Source organism: Protopterus annectens, chromosome 11.part0 (genome assembly GCF_019279795.1).
Source record: "Protopterus annectens isolate FY-2018-M chromosome 11.part0, PAN1.0, whole genome shotgun sequence".
Classification (NCBI taxonomy): domain Eukaryota; kingdom Metazoa; phylum Chordata; order Ceratodontiformes; family Protopteridae; genus Protopterus; species Protopterus annectens.
This window is the reverse complement of record NC_056745.1, coordinates 192,070,773-192,092,383: the sequence shown is the minus strand read 5'-3', so window position 1 is coordinate 192,092,383 and position 21,611 is coordinate 192,070,773. Positions and strand designations below refer to the sequence as shown.

The window sequence follows — 21,611 nt, the reverse complement described above, 5'->3', positions numbered from 1 at the left end:
AGCAGAGGCTCCTGAGATGGTGGCAGTACTAATTGGACCATTGCAAAAAGTAGAGATATCTGTGGGAGTGCTCATTGCTAAGCTGTTGTTCGGAGCTGAAAGGTGAATTGAAATAAAAAAATAGATAAGACTGACTAGGTAGTGGTTCCTTTTTTATACACAGTGCTAGCAATGGTCTGGTAAATCCACTTGTGCAAATGGAGGAGAGAAAACAAAACTCAAACTACTTGTAGTATAGTTGTCATTCATAGTTTACACAGTCTTTTAGAGTGGACTACTATGTATTTAGTTTGCTGTGATGCTGATTTTTCTAAGTAAATAATAAACTCATTTGTTTCCCTCTCTCTCTCTTTCAACAGGTATTGGTTATGCATCACAGGTAATAGAATCATACTTGAATATCTACTACATCATTGTACTGGCCTGGGCTGTATTCTACCTCTTCAGCTCTTTTGCTGCAGAATTACCTTGGGCAAGCTGTAACCATGAATGGAACACAGGTGAATATTAACTTACTGTGGGAGTTATCCTTTGTAGTGTCTTGTGAATATGGGTGTTATGATTGTCAGTTATTTCATACTGACATGCTTACTAGGTGTGTACTATGTTACGTCAGTGGAATGTATGCTTTTTAATTTTATTTTCTTTTAAAATTCTGCATACTACAGTTAAATTAAGCAGTAATTCATATCAAGATAAGCTAATGCTGAGATGTACTCCTGCAACATGATATGTAATGTGATAACACTTTGAGATCTTCTAACTGTAATATAAAAATATCCACCATTATTTGTAGCCATGGAGTACATACATGATTATATTATATAAAAATAGCAAAAATATTTAGGGACATAATTTGTCTTATAAGTATTTTAGCACTTTTAAAGAAGTTTTTACTCCCTTTCTGCATAAGGCATAGCTCAGCTGTCAGTCAATACATGTTAAATATGCTCATTTTTTTCTTAATGTATATGTAAAATACCTAACACTGCCTTAGCTTTCTCCAAGTAAGAAATATGTTCTTTTCTTCAAGAAATCCAATGGTTCTTATTGAGAAAATTAGTTGATAATGACTTGCGATTAATTTATGGAAAGCAATTTACATTAAGGATAATGCATACAATGACATGTTTTATGAGATTTACTCTTATCTTTGAGGTCAGATGCCACATTAAGTATAACCATGAAGCCCAACAATTTAGCATTACGTGTGTGTGTGTGTGTGTGTGTGTGTGTGTGTATATATATATATATATATATATATATATATATATATATATATGTCTATATATCTATCTATACACACACACACATATATATATATATATATATATATATATATATAAAATAGAGAGAGAGGTGAGGAGAGATATCTCTCTCCCTCCCTCTCTCTCTCTCTCTATATATATATATATATATATATATATTCTATCCATGCTTAATAATCCACCAATAAACTTCACTATTGTGCCATTTACTAATGTATGCTATTCTTTGCAGTTACCTTGCCCCTACCCATAACCTAAGCCCAGCATCTTACCTTATCTTACAAAACTCCTTTCCATAACACTACTAGTACACAACACAATCTTGGATACACACCTCATACATTAACATAGACACTACACTAAATCTGTTCCCTTATTGTAACCTTAATCCATAATGCTTGCACACACATTCACCTCTTGCACACACATTCACCTCTTGCAGACACCCAGTACAATATCTGTCACCTACCATAGCCCTTAATCTAACCTTAAACTGCAAACTGTCAGCCCTTTATTCACTTCACACACTAAACCGCAAACCATGCATTTACCTTCCTGCTCATACCTCTTCTTTTTAACTCAATATGCACACGATTACACATTCAATCAACCAGGCATCAACATGATCTCCCAAAATGACTAGTTATCAGAGTGTTGATGATTCAGATATATAGGAATATAGGCCAGTCATCTTCAGAAAGTAACATGCAAGCTAAATCATGTTGATCAGTGTGAATATAGGCCACTCATCTTCAGAAAGCAATATGCAAGCTAAATCATGTCGATCAATGTGATTTTATTAAGGATCAGAAAACAGAAGACACTATTTGTAGGGTATTACTACTGACTGACCAGTCATCTATGGGAGGCTGCTTTTCACTTGTTCTAGATGCAGGAAAAAGCTTTTGATAAACTGAATTTGAAATATCTGATGGAGGTTTTGGAAAAATACGGAATTCTTTGTTCTTGGAGATAAATCTTAACTAGATAGTGTGAAGTTACCTCTACAATATTTAAAGGAAAACTCCACTTTCTCCTACAGTTTAACTCAAGTCTTAGGTTGATTTTCTTCCTACAATACGATTGCAGTACTGTGTAGGTACCTGAAACCTGCTTCTACTTTATAAATCTTTCATTTCCTCACTTTGGTATCAAAGAAAGGGAAAGCTCACCCACTCTTTTTAAGCTCAACTACTCACATAAGTTGCAGAGGAATTTGTCTATACCTGCATGATATACCACAGACACAGAGAAATTTGTAGTCAGGAGCTCAGGCTGCTGTAAATAAGACAGAGAGGTGTGAAACTGTTTTCCATTGCCTTTATTGCAGAGAGGAAGAGAACTTACACTGATTCACAGCTGCTTCTAATGTAGTCATGCCTTTCACAGCAAAACAGAGCAATGAAATGAATGGTTCAAAGGCAGCTGTCACCTGTTTTGACAAATTTACATAAGCAGCATCACAGTACTGAAATGCTAAACTTTAAACTTTATTTTGTTGTTTATACTACTTTACATTTTAAGATGACTTGATTGTAGTATCAAAGATGTCTGTGACATTTATACCAAAGTGTAGGGGGAGGGGCTATTAATTCATCTTGGACAAAAGGATACTTTGAACAAAGGCTGCAGTTTAGTAATTGTTGTGTTTGCAGCTGTATAATTCCTTAGTATACTGTAAAACAAGCCCAGAGACACACACAAATGAGGGCCATTCAAGAAATAAAAGAAGCAATCCTGTTACAGACACTATATAAGATGACAGTGACTGACACCAATCCAATTATATGCTAATGGAAAGGGAATATACCACTACTTCCTTATGTCTAGCATGACAAATATAAAGCAGACTTGAAATGGATTATGGGAAAGTGTAAGGTTTGAAGAAGAAAAAGATCATGTTGATATGCCAAGCCTCATTGATAACCATTTTGCTGAAACATATTAAAATTCTATAAGAAGTAGCCAGAGTGATTTTGATATGTTAAAATAACTCAGAAAACAGAGAGAGTGAGTGAAAAATAGATTTTTTTAGTTCTGAGGTGGAGTTTTCCTTTAAACTGGAGCCTCACATTTTTAGTTGAGTACCTTTGGAGTGAGGAACAAGACAGAGGCGCCTGCTCTCATTTTTACTTTTCACAGTGGCAATAAAACCTCTATTAGGGGCTATTAGAAAGTGATGCAGGTGAGACAGAATATAAAGTTAAGTTTATGCAGATGATTTGATTGAACCTGATTATTCTGTTCTGGGTCTGTTGGAGGAATTAAGACAATTGCCTGGTTCTAGTATTAACAAAGGGAAACCAATGGTCCTGTCATTAAATTGCAGTCCATCTAGTTCAGTCAAAAAATGTTTCCACGCCTGGGGAGCACACTGTATGAAGTACCTAGAGATAGAAATTGGTAAACGTAGAAGAGAGGTGCAAGAAGTCCACATTAAGAGGCCTGCTCAATGGTTCTAAAGATATTTTTTTTAGTTGGAAGCAGCTCATGCTTCCCTTAGATTAAGTAATTCTGGCTGTAAAAATATGCAGCTATTTTCAAAATGGTCACATATATTCTGTAATGCGGGATTAATGTCGACTAAGCTGATAAATAAGGCAGGGGTAGAAAGTATGAAGGAGTGACTGAAGGAGCATTAAGATGTTAGAGTATTCAAGAATATCATAATAAACACATATTCATGAATGGTGCTGGTTCCTAAGGATATGCTTGCCTGATATACTCCAGGCTTAAAATCCATTTAAGGTAGTGCAGGGCACTTGCACTGCAGATTAAAATCCATGCTGTAATTGGAATGACAGTAGTGGGTGAGGTAAATGTCTATTTAAATGAACTTTTCTTTCATATGAATTGTGATTTTTCAGTTACTCAATGGTTAAATGCAGTATAAGTAAAAATGAGACCTCTTCCACTCAATGAAGATTAACCAGAGAAGTGCAAGTTAGACAATCCCACCTACCTCAATCTACAAGTCTTAAATGCTTTTTAGTATGAGATCACTATTCAACACACTAATTTTACCCTTGAAGGGTGTTTTTCTTTTTATTTTTCCACTGGAGTTTTAAATCCATGGAGTATAAGTAAGAGATGGGATGAAGCTAATCCCAACTGCAAAAAATGCCATGTAATTAATGTATTTTTTGTTACGTTTGACTTATCTAGTTTGCTGTCAGGAATTTATGCTTTGGGTAATTGTGGTGGACTCTTGCAGACAACTGATGCTTATGTATGGTACTGATGTGGGGGAGAGCAGTTATTTAATAAACGTGCATATTTAGGAAGTTTGGAAGAGTTGCAGAAAATATCGTTTGAGATAAGATATGGGAAACCTTTCAATTGAAATGAAGTTAGATGAGGGTGACGTTAGAGTGGTAGATTTGACAGACAGAGACAGAGAGGGAGAGAAAGATAACAGGTGAGCTAATGGGGGAATTTGCCAGCAGAGATTGGAATGATAAAGGAGAAGACAACTGGGGGGTGAGACTGATAGTACATCAAGGTTATAGTATGTTTTAATGCAGGGGGGCAGAAGATGCTGCAGGTTCATAGTGTCGTAGGTACTTAGTAGGCTGATAATCCATGAAGATCTTAAGAAACCTAGCCTTACATTCCCCTGGTAGATTTTTTTTAAGCCTGGGAGGTGGCAGAACTGATATGTCAGGGCATTTACTTGTTGCCCTTATTCATGATAGACAAGCGTGCTAAATTGGGGGTGAGTTTACACGTTCCATCCAGTCAACCAAATTACATTTCACTAGAGAAAGAGAAGTACTTCTGTTTAGTTGGAGTGGGAAACAGTTTCACAGAAGTGGTATTCTCTGTGATACATACCTATCCCTCCAACACAGGTATTTACTCTACTATTGGACTTGCAAATATGTAATAGATCTGACAGGATAGGGTCAGATGAGACCCTGAATGTGAGGTGGATGTCACCTGTTAGTAACCTGTATGATACCAAAACGATGAACAAAGCTTTGAGATGGTCTGCATAATTTTTATGATTTAGGAGTTTGATTTTTTTTTTTTTTTTTTAATGAAAAAGCTTTGTGTTCATTCCTGTTTTTACAAGTGTTTGACAGGTACATACCAAAAAGGACAGTATATTCATTGATTGGTCTAATGAGATCTATGTAGGTGCAGTGGAACGATTACATCCCTGGACTTGGACACCATACCTTTAGATATAAGCTGTGCAATGAAAAAGGACTTCCTTACAATAGTCAGTACATGGTTTTCAAATAACAGTTCATTGACAAAGGTTCCCAGATCTATGGAATCTTTCAGGGAGATACTGTCAGTGTGGTAATTGCAAGGCAGATCATGCTTCCAGAAAGATACTATTGCACATTCCATGGCATTTAATTTCAGTCCATGACTTTGACACCAGCTCTCTGTTTGAGAAAGACCCTCTTGGAGGATCTTGGTGTCCTCTGGGGAATATATGATGGCACCAAGTTTACAGTCATCCAAACTCTTGGTCAGCCATAACCTTTAGCATTTGCTTTGACCTCTGAGAAGTAAATGCTGAAGAAGAGTGACTCAAGCACTGAACTCTGGGGTACACCTCTAGTAACAGGTCTTTTGGTGGAAGTAAAGTCATCAGCCCTAATTTCCTGGGTTCTGTTTGTGAGCCAATTTGCAAAGAGATTTACATTTAGCTAAGATAGCTTATTCATGATACCTAAGTGTAGGATGGTGTCTAACACCATGGTGTGGCCTAGATAGGAGCTGTGCATTGATTTGTCTTCATCTATTGTCTCAGTAACCTTCTCAAAGAAGTATACCAGGTTAAATAGGCAGAAAATGCCCTTGACTAATCCAAATTAGCTTGGGTTGAGAGTTTGTAGTTTGAGTATGGTGATATTTATTAATCCCATAATGATCCTTTCATTAGCCTTACAAATAAGGATAGTCAGGCTTATTGGTCTAAAATTACCTGGATCCATTGATGCCCCATCTTTATGCAAGGGGAGTACTGTTGCTGTCCTCCATTCAACCAGCCTGAAGCCAGTTTGGAAGCTGATATTGAATATTCTGTAGGGGGTGGTGGGATTCTGTCAAGTCCTGTTACAGACTACATACTAGTCAGCCTGGCCTCATGGAAATAGAGGTCTTAGCCTTAGATAGTGCCTTGAGGACTTGTCATTGGGAAATTTGAGGGGGGTGTAGATGCAGTTATGTGATCTAGGAATATAGCAGGGAAAGAGGAGTGAAGTTAAAGCTAAATCTGTCTGCTAGTAGAATGACTATGTCCTTTGGGTCCGAGTATATGATGTCATTTACTATTAGTTCTGTGCAGTGCTGGGTATTGTTTCTAAGGTTTCTAACACAGTTAATGAAGGCTTTATGGTTATCTTTCAACTGGGTGGCTATTTTTACCTCATGTCTGGTCTTGGTTGATTTGATGACAGTCCAGAGTTCCCTTTTTAATTTAGTAAAATAATTTTAGCATCTTGAGAGTTAAGTTTATTTTTGAATGCAAGGAGTGTTTTTCTTTTATTGTAGAGTCTGCTTGTATTTGGGTTCCACCATGGGGGTTTATTCTAAAATGTTGCACTGTGTTTACTTTGGAGGAGGACATATGCTTTTATGCAGCTATTCACATATGCATAGAATTTAGCAGCAAAAGTTTCTAGTGCGGCTGCTGATGTGATGCCTGGCATGAATTGTCTGTTTCCCATCCACTCATCAAGGTTCCTATTGAAGAGTGTCAGTGAGGGGCTCTGTCTGATATACATTGAGACTCTATTCCACAGTAAGGCAAGTGACTGGGATGGTACTCTATCCCACCAGCATGTTGTATTCATTGTTGTGATGAGGTTCATATCCCTGGAGTGTGTAGTGCAACTCAATTTTGTTATCTATAGATGGAGCATGTTCAACAGTTATGTTTTGGACATGGGTCTGTATGTTAGGCAGAGTGTGCATCTGAGTAGGCGGTACGCAATGGAGAACAGATTCAGTTTTACCAGTTGTGTTGCATAAGTACTGTTATGGGCCATTGTTGATGTAGTGTGTGTGGGTATGTGTTTGCCCTAGGTTTCTGGTTTATGTGTGTGTGTCTGCATGCACATAGCTCCACCATGTGGCTGCCATATACGGGGATTTGTGAGACAGCTACAGATTGTACATGGCAGGCTTTAGAGATCACCGTCTCTCACCACGGATATGGAACCTGAGCCTGGCAGGGGTGCTCCAGACAGTATCAGGTACTAATCCAGATTGGGTACTATCCGAAGAGGTTGACATATGTCCACTGGATCCTGGTCCCTGCTGGGACTGGCCAGAGCCACGTGCATGTGGTCTGCTAGGACGGTCTATGGACAGCCCCCCAACATTGCTGAGGCTGGTACTGGCACTACGGGAGTAGCTGTGACTGCTGGATGTCCACAGCGACCTCCAGCTGCTGATGTTGCTGGCATATGTCCAAGTTGATGTCTCAACCATCCCGCACTGTCCTGACACATGGACATGACATTGTGGAGGACATCCAATGTCTCACCCCAATGTCTATCAATGACCTCAGTGTAGTTATGTATGGCACCTGCTAGGCCATGGATACTGTCATTTACAGAGGTGTAATGAGCCCTCTGTGCCCTTAGCCCCTGTCTGTTGTACCGCTCCATTCATTTCTGTGCCTTCATGACAGCCTGGAACATGCGTGTGGTAGAAAGAGGTGTGGCACATCTGCCAGTGGCATGATGACCAGCAGTGCTCTGAAGAGAACCCCAGGGCATCTGCCTATGTGGTACCATTCCAGATATCTGGCTATGGCTGCTGTGTCCTGATACATGTGCCATAGATACCACACTGTCCTGGCCAGTGCCAACCATACACTGTCCCTCAGCTAAGGGCAATGATGATGATGGATGTACAGGCAGTATGACTGTGTGCATGGATGGGGTGGGGACTTGTGTACTGTCAATTGGTGGCTCAACAACAGACCCTGACAAACCTGCCTGTGCCTCAACACACCTATCCTCATCATCACTGTCTGTCTCAGTGACATCAGGTTCCCTGCTGTACTGAACCAGCCCCACCTCGGCACCTGTGAGAGGAAAACAAGAAACACACTTTAAGACTTGAACATGACTTCAGACCACATGCACACATGCGCACATGCACACATGCACACATGCGCATATGCGCACATGCACATATGCGTACATGCGCACATGCACACATGCACACACACAAAACTACACTCCTCCCTAAAGCAGACTCACACAACACCAGCAATCACAGGACATACACAATAGCAGATGATGGTGGGGTACAGTATCACAAGCAAAACAGTCATATCACACATGTCAGCATGCAGGACATGTATTGCTCAACAGCATGCAATGCACTTGTAGTCAGTCCTTGTTACTAAGAGTGTACATGGCTTTGATGCATGTGTTTTGTTATTAGGTGATGGCCCTCTCCCTGGAACACAATGCATACATGGACACAACATTGCTGTGCAGGTATTCATAACCCTGTAATGTACTGTGCACCATAACTCACATGTATACATACCATTGCTGGATGTGTATCTCTGTGTCATATAGATATCCAATGCTGATTACAGCCTCTGTGTCTTTAGCAAATAAATATGGATGCATTTTTAGCACATGCATGATGAGTATTCACACAACATCACCAGTGGTGCATGGATAATTGATGGAATACCATTCGGCCACATACCCAATGTACGGTACATATGGTGAGTGTAGATCATATTGTGCACATGCCAGTCTCATCCATGACATGGCATGCTAAAACACAACTGCATATTTAAACACTACACATACCTAATATGTGTCATATGACCTAGCCACTCAATAGCATCACAAGACATATATGTGTCAGTTGTGCAAATGGTGATTGGTATGCATACTGTTTAGAGGTGCATATGTGTGCACACATGCAACATTAAGGTGTATAGCAATGAAAGCTATGTGTAGTACTGTGGTTACAATAACTGGATGGGGTATAGTACCATAGGCCATCATCATGAAGCATCAGGTGGCCATTCAAGGCTACAAATGTTTCACAAACCAGCACTAATCATGCTGTGTTGGAACTGTACTACCTTGGCTAAATTCACCATTTCACATCCAGTTGTTACGTGAGTTTGTAAGTAGGCCAATAAGGAGCATTCCCTGACATGAATGTGTAGTGTGTTGCAGAGTGTTTAAATGTCCCATGATAGGCCTCTATCCCTCAGGTATATTATGTGTAATACGTGGATGAGATTTATGGATACTGGATACTGGAGTGTGTCTTTACAGAGGGTTTGGGAATCCTTTATGTGTAGCATGTTAAAATGCTCTGTGTATGACATAGATGTATATGTTATGTGCATGTTGAGTATCAACTGTGCCTATCCAATGGTCACTACAGTCTAGCGACATTTGTTTGAGATGGTCTGGGTATTGCATGTGTTTGAGGCAGCTAAATCACATAAGTGAGATGTGCGTGCTCTTATACCAAACATGCACAGCATGCATTATGGGTAGATGTGTTACATGTGTACATGGCCTACACCTTAACTATGACATGCACTTTTTATTTACAATAATAAATGTAGAACACACTCACCGGCATCTGTTCGCTGCCTTGATGTCACCCCAGAGGGATCTACATTGAGATGAGACAGTTTGTCAGTGGCCACAACTGTGGCATTGCTACTGTGTGTTTGCAGTCTTACAGTACAACAACAGTTTACATTCACAGGGCTACAGATTATGTTCCAAATGATCAGTATTGCACAACAGGCTCCACATCTTTGAACGACACACTCCACATCTCACATATGCATGATCTACCAATACAGATAACAGTAGTCTACAGATATGCCATGTTACCTGCATGCTCCATGTGTGCTTGCAGGGTGGCTCCAACCTCCATCATGGTGTATGTCTGCTGCTGTTGTTGTTGGGCAGGTGCCACCAGGCTTAGGAGCAGCTTCTCCACTCTGGTGAGAGGGGGATGGATATTAACACCACCTCCTGTTGCAAGCTGTTGTCTACGCACATCAGCAGCACGCTGACGGACATGTCTGAGAAGATCACTGCAGTGGTGGCATACCTGCTCATATGTCCAGTTATGCAGGCCTACCTCATTGACCCTGTGGACAACATCTTGCCACATTGCAGTATGCTCCTGCTGGTCCTGGCTGGTTCGTGAGAACATGAGATGGTAGTGCTGAATCATGCTGCTAGTAATGATATCATCTACAGCACTACTGTAACTGGGGTTCCTGCGATGGGCCATGATCCCTGGAAGACATAAATACAAAAATATGTCTGAGTAAGTCGTATGGCACATTTAACATTATACAGTACAGATATCACTGAACCGCCATATATAGCAACCTATAAGCTAACCAAGAGTGAAACACTGTAACTGCCACTTATCACTGCTCACCCCACAACTGCTTGAAAGTGCCTTGCTCACTCTCTATCTAATGAACCATGTTCTGCACAGCAACAAAAGAAAATCTCTATATAAGACTATATAAGAGTACCTGGCACACTGTATGCAACACAATGCACCACCTAGCCACAGCAAATATGCATCAAGCTAATGTGTAAAGAAATATATCATCCATCACAATCAGTGTAAGGTCCAGTAAATGTATTACTGTTATACCACACAACTTGTTAATGCCAAACCCGTGGCCAAAATATGTGCACATTTGGGAATATAGGTCGCATACTGCTGTAGTACACTATGAATGTTGCTAGATATGCAGTTATATGTTTTACCACACATATGTCAAAGGACATGTTACAGACATACCCACACACACATCAGACATAATTACAGGACACAAAGGTATGACAACCCAGATTGTGTGTACTATACAGTACTGTGTGTCAGTACTTACACAACCTTAATCTTGAGAAATGTAATCTGTGATGAATACAGGGACCACACAAAACAGTGGATGCAAGCAATGTGGACATACACCATACTTTGCTGTACAGGCCCAGAGCTTCAAGTAGTACTGCAGTACACACAGGATTTGCATTCAACATCGGTACCAATCAATAATCATAGATGTAGTGCTTTTGCCTCCAATTACACACCCTAGTTAAAACCAAGGGACGTAATCACACTGTATGCAATAGCACTTGTTCTGCCTAGCAACAGAATACACAGCTTTTGCTAGGATCAAAGCAAGGACCCATAATACCATGACATAAACAGTTTCACACTAAGCTATCCCACAGATACATATCTTTGACGTATTCGTAGATGTAGGTGTGTATGAGTATATCTAACTAAATATATATATATATATATATATATATATATATATATATATATATATAGATGTGTATACACATATACACATCCATTGGTCTACATATACATATATATATATATATATATATATATATATATATATATATATATATATATATATATCTGTAGGCACATATACATTTCACCTTTCATAGCGAAAATATCAATTATACAAAGGATGTAAGGTGTACAGTAATGTAATAAAATCTCACAGTCTTGGGATAAATGCATTGAAGGTGTTCACAGCCCAGGTAGCTTTAGCAGGCCTTACTGGCTTCATCATTGCAAACTGAACAAACCACCCACAGTGTTTAACCACAACATGTCATATACCAGCACTGTATGCTGTCTTGTTTGTCACACACTAAAACCTACATACAAATATGCGCATACTAAACTTACCAACATATGTATCTCCTCCCTTCACAAACATTTGCAATATGTCCCCTGCTCTATGCACATATACAGATGTGAATATATATGACACATATATATTTCTCTGTATGTGTGTGGCATACACACACAAGGTCCACACTGTTGTAAGTCCCTGGACCTCACAGCTGAACTGTTGGGCCTTGCTGCAACACAAACAGGTGTCACATATGAACACACACTAACATTAGGTGGGTATATATGGCAACAGATGCTAGATAAGCATACTAGACTGCTACAGCAGTTGCTAATGCTAAGCTACACTTTAATATGACTATCATGCATGTGTTGTTCTGTCACAGCCATGTTTATATAATGTTAGCACTAATCCCCCAAACAGCCATTGGCCACACTACTGTACAGAACACAGATAACATGGATCAGATCTTTGACATATAGTGCTGAGCTACACATTTCACAGGTATGTCCCACTGCCCACAGGTACACACAGTATTGTCCATAGCAGTAGTTAAGCAGAACATCTGTGCATAAAGAGGGACTGCTGCCACATATGAATGGTTCACATTATGTAGACTGTTCTTCAATAACATCTACTACATGCCAGTGAATACATATGTGTCACATACCTTTCCTTCGTATGATTTGGTAATATTTCTTTTTCCTTTTCTCTGTCTCTCTCTCTCTGGCAGTATCTGCAATAGAGTGATTGAGTTTGTTGGCAGAGATTGCAGCCTGCTTTTATAGGAATTTGCACATGAGCATGTGATGGCCTCTGCACCAATTAGTGGCCACCATTTGCTAATTGCATGCAGCCTGCTGTGTAGTAATTGCAGTAATCACTGTCATAGCAACCCAGTACTATAAATTGCTGACTCATGTAGGTGTGGCCCTTTCAGCTTTCCAAGATGGAGATCATCCTTGTTTGCTGTGGACATCATTGTTTAAGACAGAAGGTTGGTATAGTTCTTATGTCAGAAGCCAGGGGTGTAGCCAGAGATTTACATTTTGTACTCAGACCTAATGTTGCTGCTTCCAGTACCCACTTGTCAGTGTAGAAATGTACTCACCCCTCAAAATGCTACCCCAAGATACATGGAAAGATATACTTTATTTTCAACTGTTACAATTAACTGTCATACAAAGCCAGTTATTGAGATGTATTCCTTTGGCACAAGAATTGTTTGTGAACTGCTATACTGTGAATATTAATTTACTCAGTTCTAAACAGTTTGTGCTTTTTTAGTGTTGACATTAGCACAAGCTGCTCAAAAAACTGGACACATTTCAGTACAGTGAGTATGCTTACTTACATATAAGCGACCAAGAACAATGCAGGACAACCTTCAGGTTAAAAACGATACTGTCACAGCAGGAAACGGAACGGAACCAACGTTGTATAAATAATTTCAGTTTATTGAAGTAAAAAAGCAAAAAAGCAGAACATCCAATGTTGGGTAAGGATGTGCCCAAAAGTCAAATTGTATTTTTCATTAAACAGCAATCCGACCACAATAAAGATCCAGTTAGTCTATCTTTCATTAAACAGCAATCCGAACACAGTAAAAATCCAGTTAGTCTTTCATTAAACAGCAATCCGAACACAGTAAAAATCCAGTTAGTCAGCGCCGCCGGCTCTCCCGGGCTTTTTCAAGATGTTTTTTTGATCTGCAACCTGTCTTTTTATATATCACATGGTTGCTTAATTAATTGCCTACCTATCTCAATTAAGACAACTTTTAAAGGAATTTCTTTGATTAAAGCTGTATTCCTTGTCTAAAACCTATTATGTTAAAATTCCTATGCTGTTCTTTAATACCGCTAAAGAAGTAACTACGTTGATAAATGTTGCCTTAGTTTTGCAACATATGTTACCTTTCCTAGTTATTGTGCTCCGTTATAAAATGTTTTCTTTTTAGAGATGTTACTGTTACCACAGTAAAATTAGGTTAGTTTTCTGCGTGATAGTGAACTCGTTTAGTTTAATAAGTAGCAGCTAGCGTTTTCTAGTGCTGGTCATTTTTGAGATTCACCATACATTCGTAGTGTTGGGTCGGGTCGATCCTATTGCACTAATATATTTGCATTTTATGGAAACTGTACTACATTGTGTTTTTTGTTTAACACTAAATGTTTTTCATCAGCCAAGCAATGTTTGATTCTTATGTTGTTGTTTTAATTTATCATGTCCATTGTGTATACTGATGATAAGTACCTCCATAAAATAATATCTATCCATTTTATTTTTCCAATGTTTTTATTTCTAATATGTGTTTAAAAATAATTTTGTGTTTCAACTATAAAATGCCAATTCTATACTAAAAAATGCCAATTCTATACTAAAAAATAAACCCAAACCAATGATATGTAGAAGTTAAAAGAATAAATATTACATATTAAATATTAAATATTCAATAATAAATATTAAATATTAAATGTTAATTATTCAAATTTATTTTCTCAATTAATGTTCAACCAGTATGTAAATAATGTATAAATAAATTGTATGTGAATACCAAATTAATCATTTTTTAGTTTATTTTGTGTAATGATTAGATATTGTTTAGATGGTTAATAAATAGTTAATAAATAGTTAATAAATATTTAATAAATAATTAATAATTAATAAATATTCAATAAATATTTGTACCTAACATCTTTTATATTTTATCCTGATAAACAAATAAAATTAAATTAATTTTAAAATTAAAATTTTTAAAAACCATGTAAAACCTATATGTTTAGTGTCCAAAATATTTGTTGACATTAGCACAAGCTGCTCAAAAAACTGGACATATTTCAGTACTGTGAGTATGCTTACTTACATCCTTGGTAGACCCTGCACACACAGGTATGTTCTACATTTGGGCAGGGTTGCAGAAGTACAGAGAGCGTAAGTAGTATTGTGTGGATTTTATCTTGCTGGATTACAGGTTTGCTGTGTACATGTTAGTTTATCAAGTCAAGTAGTCTGTCTGCGTAACTCCCAGCTGTGGACCTATCCACATGATAGCCGGAGAATAGCCTGTTATTTTTTGTCTGTGCACCACACAGGTCTTTTCAGCAATAGAGCAATGGCATTCTTACAGTTGGTTGCTACCAGTACATGGCTACATCCATTTGTATTTCAGTGTTGTATTCCTACATAAAGGTATGCTTCCAAAACTCCTTCCAAAGCTATTTGCACAGTGTGTAACAGCAGAAAGGCTGATATGCCTCTGTGTTTCTGCATCTATCAGACCTCTCAACCAATCAGGTACATATTTGAACAGACTCAGGGAAAAGTCAAGAAAAAGTCAGGGACAATCAGGGACACCTTTAAAATATTAGTGCCATTAAGTTGAGACATTGAGAGAATCAGAGCATATGAATTAATACACCTTTTCTGAAGTAAAAGAAGTGTCTAACTCTTAATTATTGTCATTATTCATTAAGTGGAATTCACCACCTTTCTGGCCAAAGTCAGTAGTTTTCAGAGGGATTCAGAGGGACAGAGCTATAATTTGTGTCAAAATCAGGGACATCCCAGAAAATTAGGGACAGTTGGGAGGTATGGCCTCTGCCCTAAACAGGTATGCCAGTGTTTGTCCTGCTGTGATACTGTGTGGGGTTGTAAAGTGATGGTGTAAAATTATTTCCTGCTAGAATGGCTGCTTCCCTTATCACAGTCATGTAATGTAATCCCACAACTGTTGGTCAACATCCACAGAACAAGTTGTGTGGTATGATATTCCTATTTTTCCTTTACATTCACTCATTCTGATGCATGATATATTTATTTAAGCACCAACTTGATGCATATCTACCGTGGCTTAGTGGTACTTCATGCTGTGTAGTGTGCGCAAGGTCCGGGGTTCGAGACTTACAGAGGTGTTTTATTTTGCTCCTGAGCAGAACAAGGGCCCTCACATACAGCGTGACTAAGGCACTTTTAAGCAGTTGTAAGTGGGTTTGCGCATTGCTTAGCCAAGCGCAAACAAGCACAAACTCAAGCAAACCTGTTAAATACTGCTTAATAGTGCTTACTCCCACTAACCCCCACGCTAATTTCTTTGAAAGAAAAGACAAATGGGGAGATAGGAAAGTGGTGAAAAAGGGGTACAAAGAGGGAAAGACAGTATGGAAAATAGCTCGGGATGTGCAGGACAGGTGTAGGGAAGGTCCATAGCTGCCCATTTCTTCACCAGCAACAGCTGTGCATATGCAATAAATTTGGAGGTAGATATGAAACCTTCAACCCCTGAGAGAGGGGTGAGGACAACAAAGTATGTTGTAATGCCAATTAAATAACATTTCATGTGTCCATTGGACATGTGTGCAAAATGGGCAGCTATGTATGGGGCATAAGTTTTTTTTGGGAGCAGATTGCCCTTTTTTTTTCTTTTCAGGTGAGAGTAGAATGTGGGGTAGGGGAAGTAGGTATATTTGGGGAGGTAGGTTGGGGAGGTAAACAGACAAGACAAACAAGACGCATACAGGGGCGGTATATGACACATGTGGTGGGTGAACACCTTTGACGGGGAGGGATGTTTGGAAATCGCAAGCCCATTAGCCCCCAGATGAAAACAGTGGGACTGAGGTCCCCACCCATGGACAGTCACCACTGCACCTTCACAGCCCAGAGGGTGGCTGTGCTGGGGGCTGTGTAGGAGGGACAGGCTGACCCGGGAGTTGCGCCACTCTGGCCTCAAGCTGGCATAGAGGTTCTGCAACAGAACGTTCAATCTCTCTAGCATCACAGCTCAGACTGTTCGAAGGGTGATAGGTGCTCCTCCTCCACCCACACTTGCACGGGGGGGCTGAGCCCCATCCCCTGCAGAGCTTCCACCCAAAGGTGGCACAGGGCCAGCGGAGGAGGAGGTCCCAGGCTGGGCACCAGATCTGTTGGTGCCAGGTACCATGGCCAGCTGAGGTGGGACAGGTGGGTCCGCTGGGACCGGCCTTCCCATACGATCTATGTTTTGGAGAGTTTAATAAAGATATGGGTTAGTAACAGTCAACAGCATTCCCAATTAGTTATAACAGCATGCAGAAGTATTCCCATTAACCCAACACACCAGATTTTCAACAGTTGAAAATCAAGTATAACACATGCATATATAGAACAATAGTGGACATTACAATAGCATGCAGGTTTAATTGATGGCAACAGGCCACCAATATTGTGGTATTTTAACAGGGTACATGTATATAAATAAATGCAAATATTTATAAACCAATAGGACATATGTCCCAACAAATGTTTTGAGATTAGACATACCGATTGAGGTGTGGAATTTCATTTTTTATGCACATACAGTAGGGTGGAAAAAGATAGCTCAATTAGCAACTTATATATCCTTCTAGTTTTCACTACATTCCTATTAATTGCAATTATATGTCCCTTACATGTATTATTACACTACCCAATGTCCTTATATTGAGCAATTGGATTTTGCTAGATCATTATATACATGAGCTGTATCTTACATACAAACTGTCCAAGATGCAGATGTTACTGCAACATATTTTGAGAGCTGATCGCACACACCACTGCTAAGATGGTACACTGACAGCTCTACTTTCATATAATTATCTAGATATGTTCAGGTGAAAGTATCAGTTATATGTTAACAGCTCCCTACATTTCTGGCAGCACACTGACATTTCTGGGGAACACAATACCAAGCTACTCATGTGCCAGATTAACCTGTACATGCTGGGCATGAACCAACAGTTGAGGGCTGTAAATATGCATAAAAGCTACTGGCACTCCCTTCATCCATGTTATATGGGCCTAACCAAGTGTGGGTTGACACTGCTTAATACAACACTACTATTTGTAGAATGCAACAGTACAACAACATATCAAAGAAAACGACACAGATGCACTCCAGGAATTATACATTTATTAAAGGATTATTACACCCTTATTTATTGGGTTAAAACACTTTTTGAAGGCTTTCTCATTTATTTTATATAACAGTACTTGCAGAATAATTACTAACCTGCCTGATGATGCAGCCTTTGCTGCCTATCTTCATGGGCTTGCTGGTTCATAGCCCAGACACCTGCAGCTGTGAAGTAAATGCAGTGATATTGAGACATACCTATCCATAGTATAGACAAGCATAGCAATTCTTAACTACTTAATACAATGGCTACTTACTCAGTACTGGGGCATTAGGCATTGCACGGGATTCCTGGATCCACTGGTCCAGTTGATCCTAACTATGTTGCTTCAGGTCAGAATAATGGTGCCTGACCTGCTCACCAGTCCAAGGAACACCAGTGGCACTGGTGAGATCACAAGCAAGACTGTTTCAGGCCTCCATTTTATATTGGGTACCCTGGCACTGGCCCCGCAGGAGTCTTTCCTCAGGATTGTGAACAAGGAGCCAAACCATCACTTTGGACTCCTCAGTGCCCCAGAGTTGCACTCTAAATTGAGTGCCTTCTCCAACACTGGCCATGCTGACTGCAGAAGGAAGCTGCAACCAGTTATAACAAGTATTCCTGCCTGTGGAGCTTAAATATGCCTCATTTCCGGCACTTATTTGTGATTGGCCACTTTTGGAAACACTCAGCTGTAGGCACGCCTGCTTAGCTGATGTTGGCAATGTTTAAAATTCCTTTGATAGATACGGGTCTGTTGAAAGTGCATGTTTATGAAATGCTGTCATGGCTTAGTGGTTAAGTACAGTGACTATAGTGCACAGTATCCTGAGTTCGAGCCATGTTACTGCTTTTTATTTTCCTACTGGGCAGACCTGACTGGTTAAGGTATAGTAAAGGAGATGTAGCTGTGTTTAACTGACTTTGCTCAACTTTGCCCGACTTTGCCCAACATTGCTCAACTTTGCTCGACGTTGCTCAACGTTGCTCGACGTTGCCCGAAGTTGCTCTGGTTAGCGCGGTGCGCAACTATGCGCAATTGGATTTAAATATGCTCAGTACTGGTAAAATGTGCTTAGCAGTACTTTATATTGCTTAAAATAGGGTACTCATGCCTCAGAATGCATAACCATTTCACCTTCATATATATATAATTTGTTCACTACTACATTTAACATTTCAATGCTTTTTACAAAACTTATACATAAAAAATGTCAGGAAATATTTCTGTATACAGATTTCCAACAGAAAATGGAACGTGCAGTAGTAGGACTTGAACCGCGAATGCCTCCTCTTTGAGTGAAGGCTCTAACCACTACGCTATCACAATTTTACTTAATTTGCACATATTTTTCTTATTATCCTCTTCTGGTGTCTAAACTGCTAACTGTAGCTAAGCAATGGGCAAACCTGCGCAAACACCTGCAAATATGGGCAGCTATATCGGATGAAATAAAAAAAAATAAAAAAACTCTTTTTATTTTTAAATTTGTCAGTTGTTTAACATATAGGGGAGTGTAGTGTTAAATTGTGCACATGTGAGCAGACTCGCTCATGTAACTCGAAATTGCGACATTTCTTCATTGCAGGGGCATGGATTTTTGGACTGCTCGGCAGTCCGACACGCCCCCTACACTCGTCCACGCTCCGTGTAAGCTTTAGAGTTGAGGCAGCGTGCCCTCATTAATATGCATGGCACGCTGCTGTCATACTCATAGACTGGCGCTTCCATGTAAGACTAATCTAGTCTTACACGGAAGATTAGTAAATCCGGGGAACAGTGTTGAGCAGGATTTGTTAAAATGAGTAATTGTAATGGTGAATCTTCCATCTGTTGGGAGTCTGTGAGAATAGAGCAAAGGGTGTGGCATAAATTGTAAAGTAATGAATGTTAGTGTCTTGTCAGGTTTATGTGTGTTATATTGGGTGCACCTGTGGAACTGCAGGTGTGTGTAATTTGATACATGATGCTTTCATATATATTTGTAATAAAAGGGATTTAAAAGAACAAAAGTAATTAATAGAAACCCCCTGGGGTGCATGTGTTCATCCTGTGTAAAGAACCAAGTGTATCAGCTGCTGCTTGAGCTCAAAAGTATCAGAATCCCCTTTTAATTATGCTGTCATTCTTACAGCTAAGATGTTAAAACTTCCATTGCCTGCAGTCTTTCTTATATAAGCCTAGTGACTATAAAATAATTAGTCATTACTTTTATCATAGACTTTAGTGCACGTATTTATGAATCTGGTACAATAAAGAGAAGAATTAAGTGCTTCCACTGAGACCTTAATCCAAGACTATCAAAATGTCATTGCTGGTTATACTACCAGCTGCAGCACGGCTACATCTGAGATCTTAAAATTCCAAATAAATGACTTACTGACTATACACATAGCTTATTTAAAACACCTTGGTGCATTGTGTGAGTTTTTATGAAATACAAAAAAAAGAGTATTGTAATAGCCTTGGGGTCGTATCCAATTTGAACTACTTAATTTTGCCTCTGTTGTGTTCGTCTTCCACATAAACTTGGCATTGCTATTTACTAAGCGGTGCTGATTGCTTAAATATACTGATCACTGTTAAAATCAACAAAATATAGTTGGACTTCACAATATTTACTTTATAGCTCTGTCATGCTTAAATACTTAATGGGGTGGATTATCCTGAACTCCAGTGTAATGAAGCATTCAGACACAGATGTGGTCTTCCCTCTCCTGAAAGGTCTAAGTATGACATTTTTTTGGGGGGCTAGCAGGGGTACCTCTGGAATAATAAATTATGCCATATAAAATTCACATAAGAAAAAAGTACTTTAACCTGCTTGGGGGCATAAATGGGCATCTGCTTCCACTGCTGGTGGTCATCTATGTTTGAGAATGAACCCAGATTATTGCTGGATTATCTGTATGAGAAATATGTTGCAATTGAACAAAAACTGTCTTTCCCTGGCAAAATATGTTGAGGTGATTTGCTTTGTAAAATTCATTTGCTTATGTAGACCAAGAATATAATGTCAGTATATCGCTTATGCTTGGTATGTATTCAGTCAATTGGTCGGTCAATTCCAGTTGCTGATACTTTGTTTGTATATGTCCATGAAATTTTACTTTGGGCCACCATCCACCTACCAAACATACAAAAGCTGAGATCCCAACATCCTGGGAGAGAAATGTCTGTTAGTAAACAGGCCCAGTAGTAGATGGGCTAAAGCACATATTTATATGTTTTGGAGTCACTCTTTCGTACACTTGATCGCCTTTATCTGTTTTGGAATGTTTCTGTTCTTCATCTTCTTGTTGTTATGAATGCTGGTAATGGGGTACTTAACTTTGATGTAGTGCTACAGGTATTAACCATTCTCAGTAAACAGTCACAGTGGCTGAGTTTGGTAGTGTTTTATGGACATTTGCATGACATAATGTTTAGCATAATGACAGTAGACATCTGATCTTATGTAGTGAGAGCTAACAGAAAGAAAAAAAAATAACTTCTTGGTTTATCTGCATGAAACCACCTCTCACTTACTTCTGACATTGTAACCTATTTCAATCTCTGACTCTTCCTTCATACAGATTTGTTAAGGTACGGTAAGGTAAATTATTTACTGGTGAATAGGAACTATTTGGCAAAGAGTTGAAGATAAGCCATACGTCAGATAGATCAGAGTTCTTGAAGTGGGACTTAGGAGTGAGGATGCGCATAAATGTATTTAGATGAACCAAGTGATTAAGAGTAGAAAAAAAAAGAAAAAAAGGAAAGGAAATGAGAGT

General features: G+C 39.1%; 1 protein-coding gene across 1 annotated transcript in view; it reads left to right on the top strand.

The window, feature by feature from the left end:
- The window catches only part of LOC122815260 (sodium- and chloride-dependent GABA transporter 2-like), a 942,619-nt gene that overhangs the window by 507,891 nt on the left and 413,117 nt on the right, over positions 1-21,611 (top strand). The window contains exon 3 of the mRNA XM_044087611.1: positions 360-500. Coding sequence (XP_043943546.1) covers positions 360-500 — 141 coding nt within the window. The remainder of the gene's footprint in view (positions 1-359; positions 501-21,611) is intronic.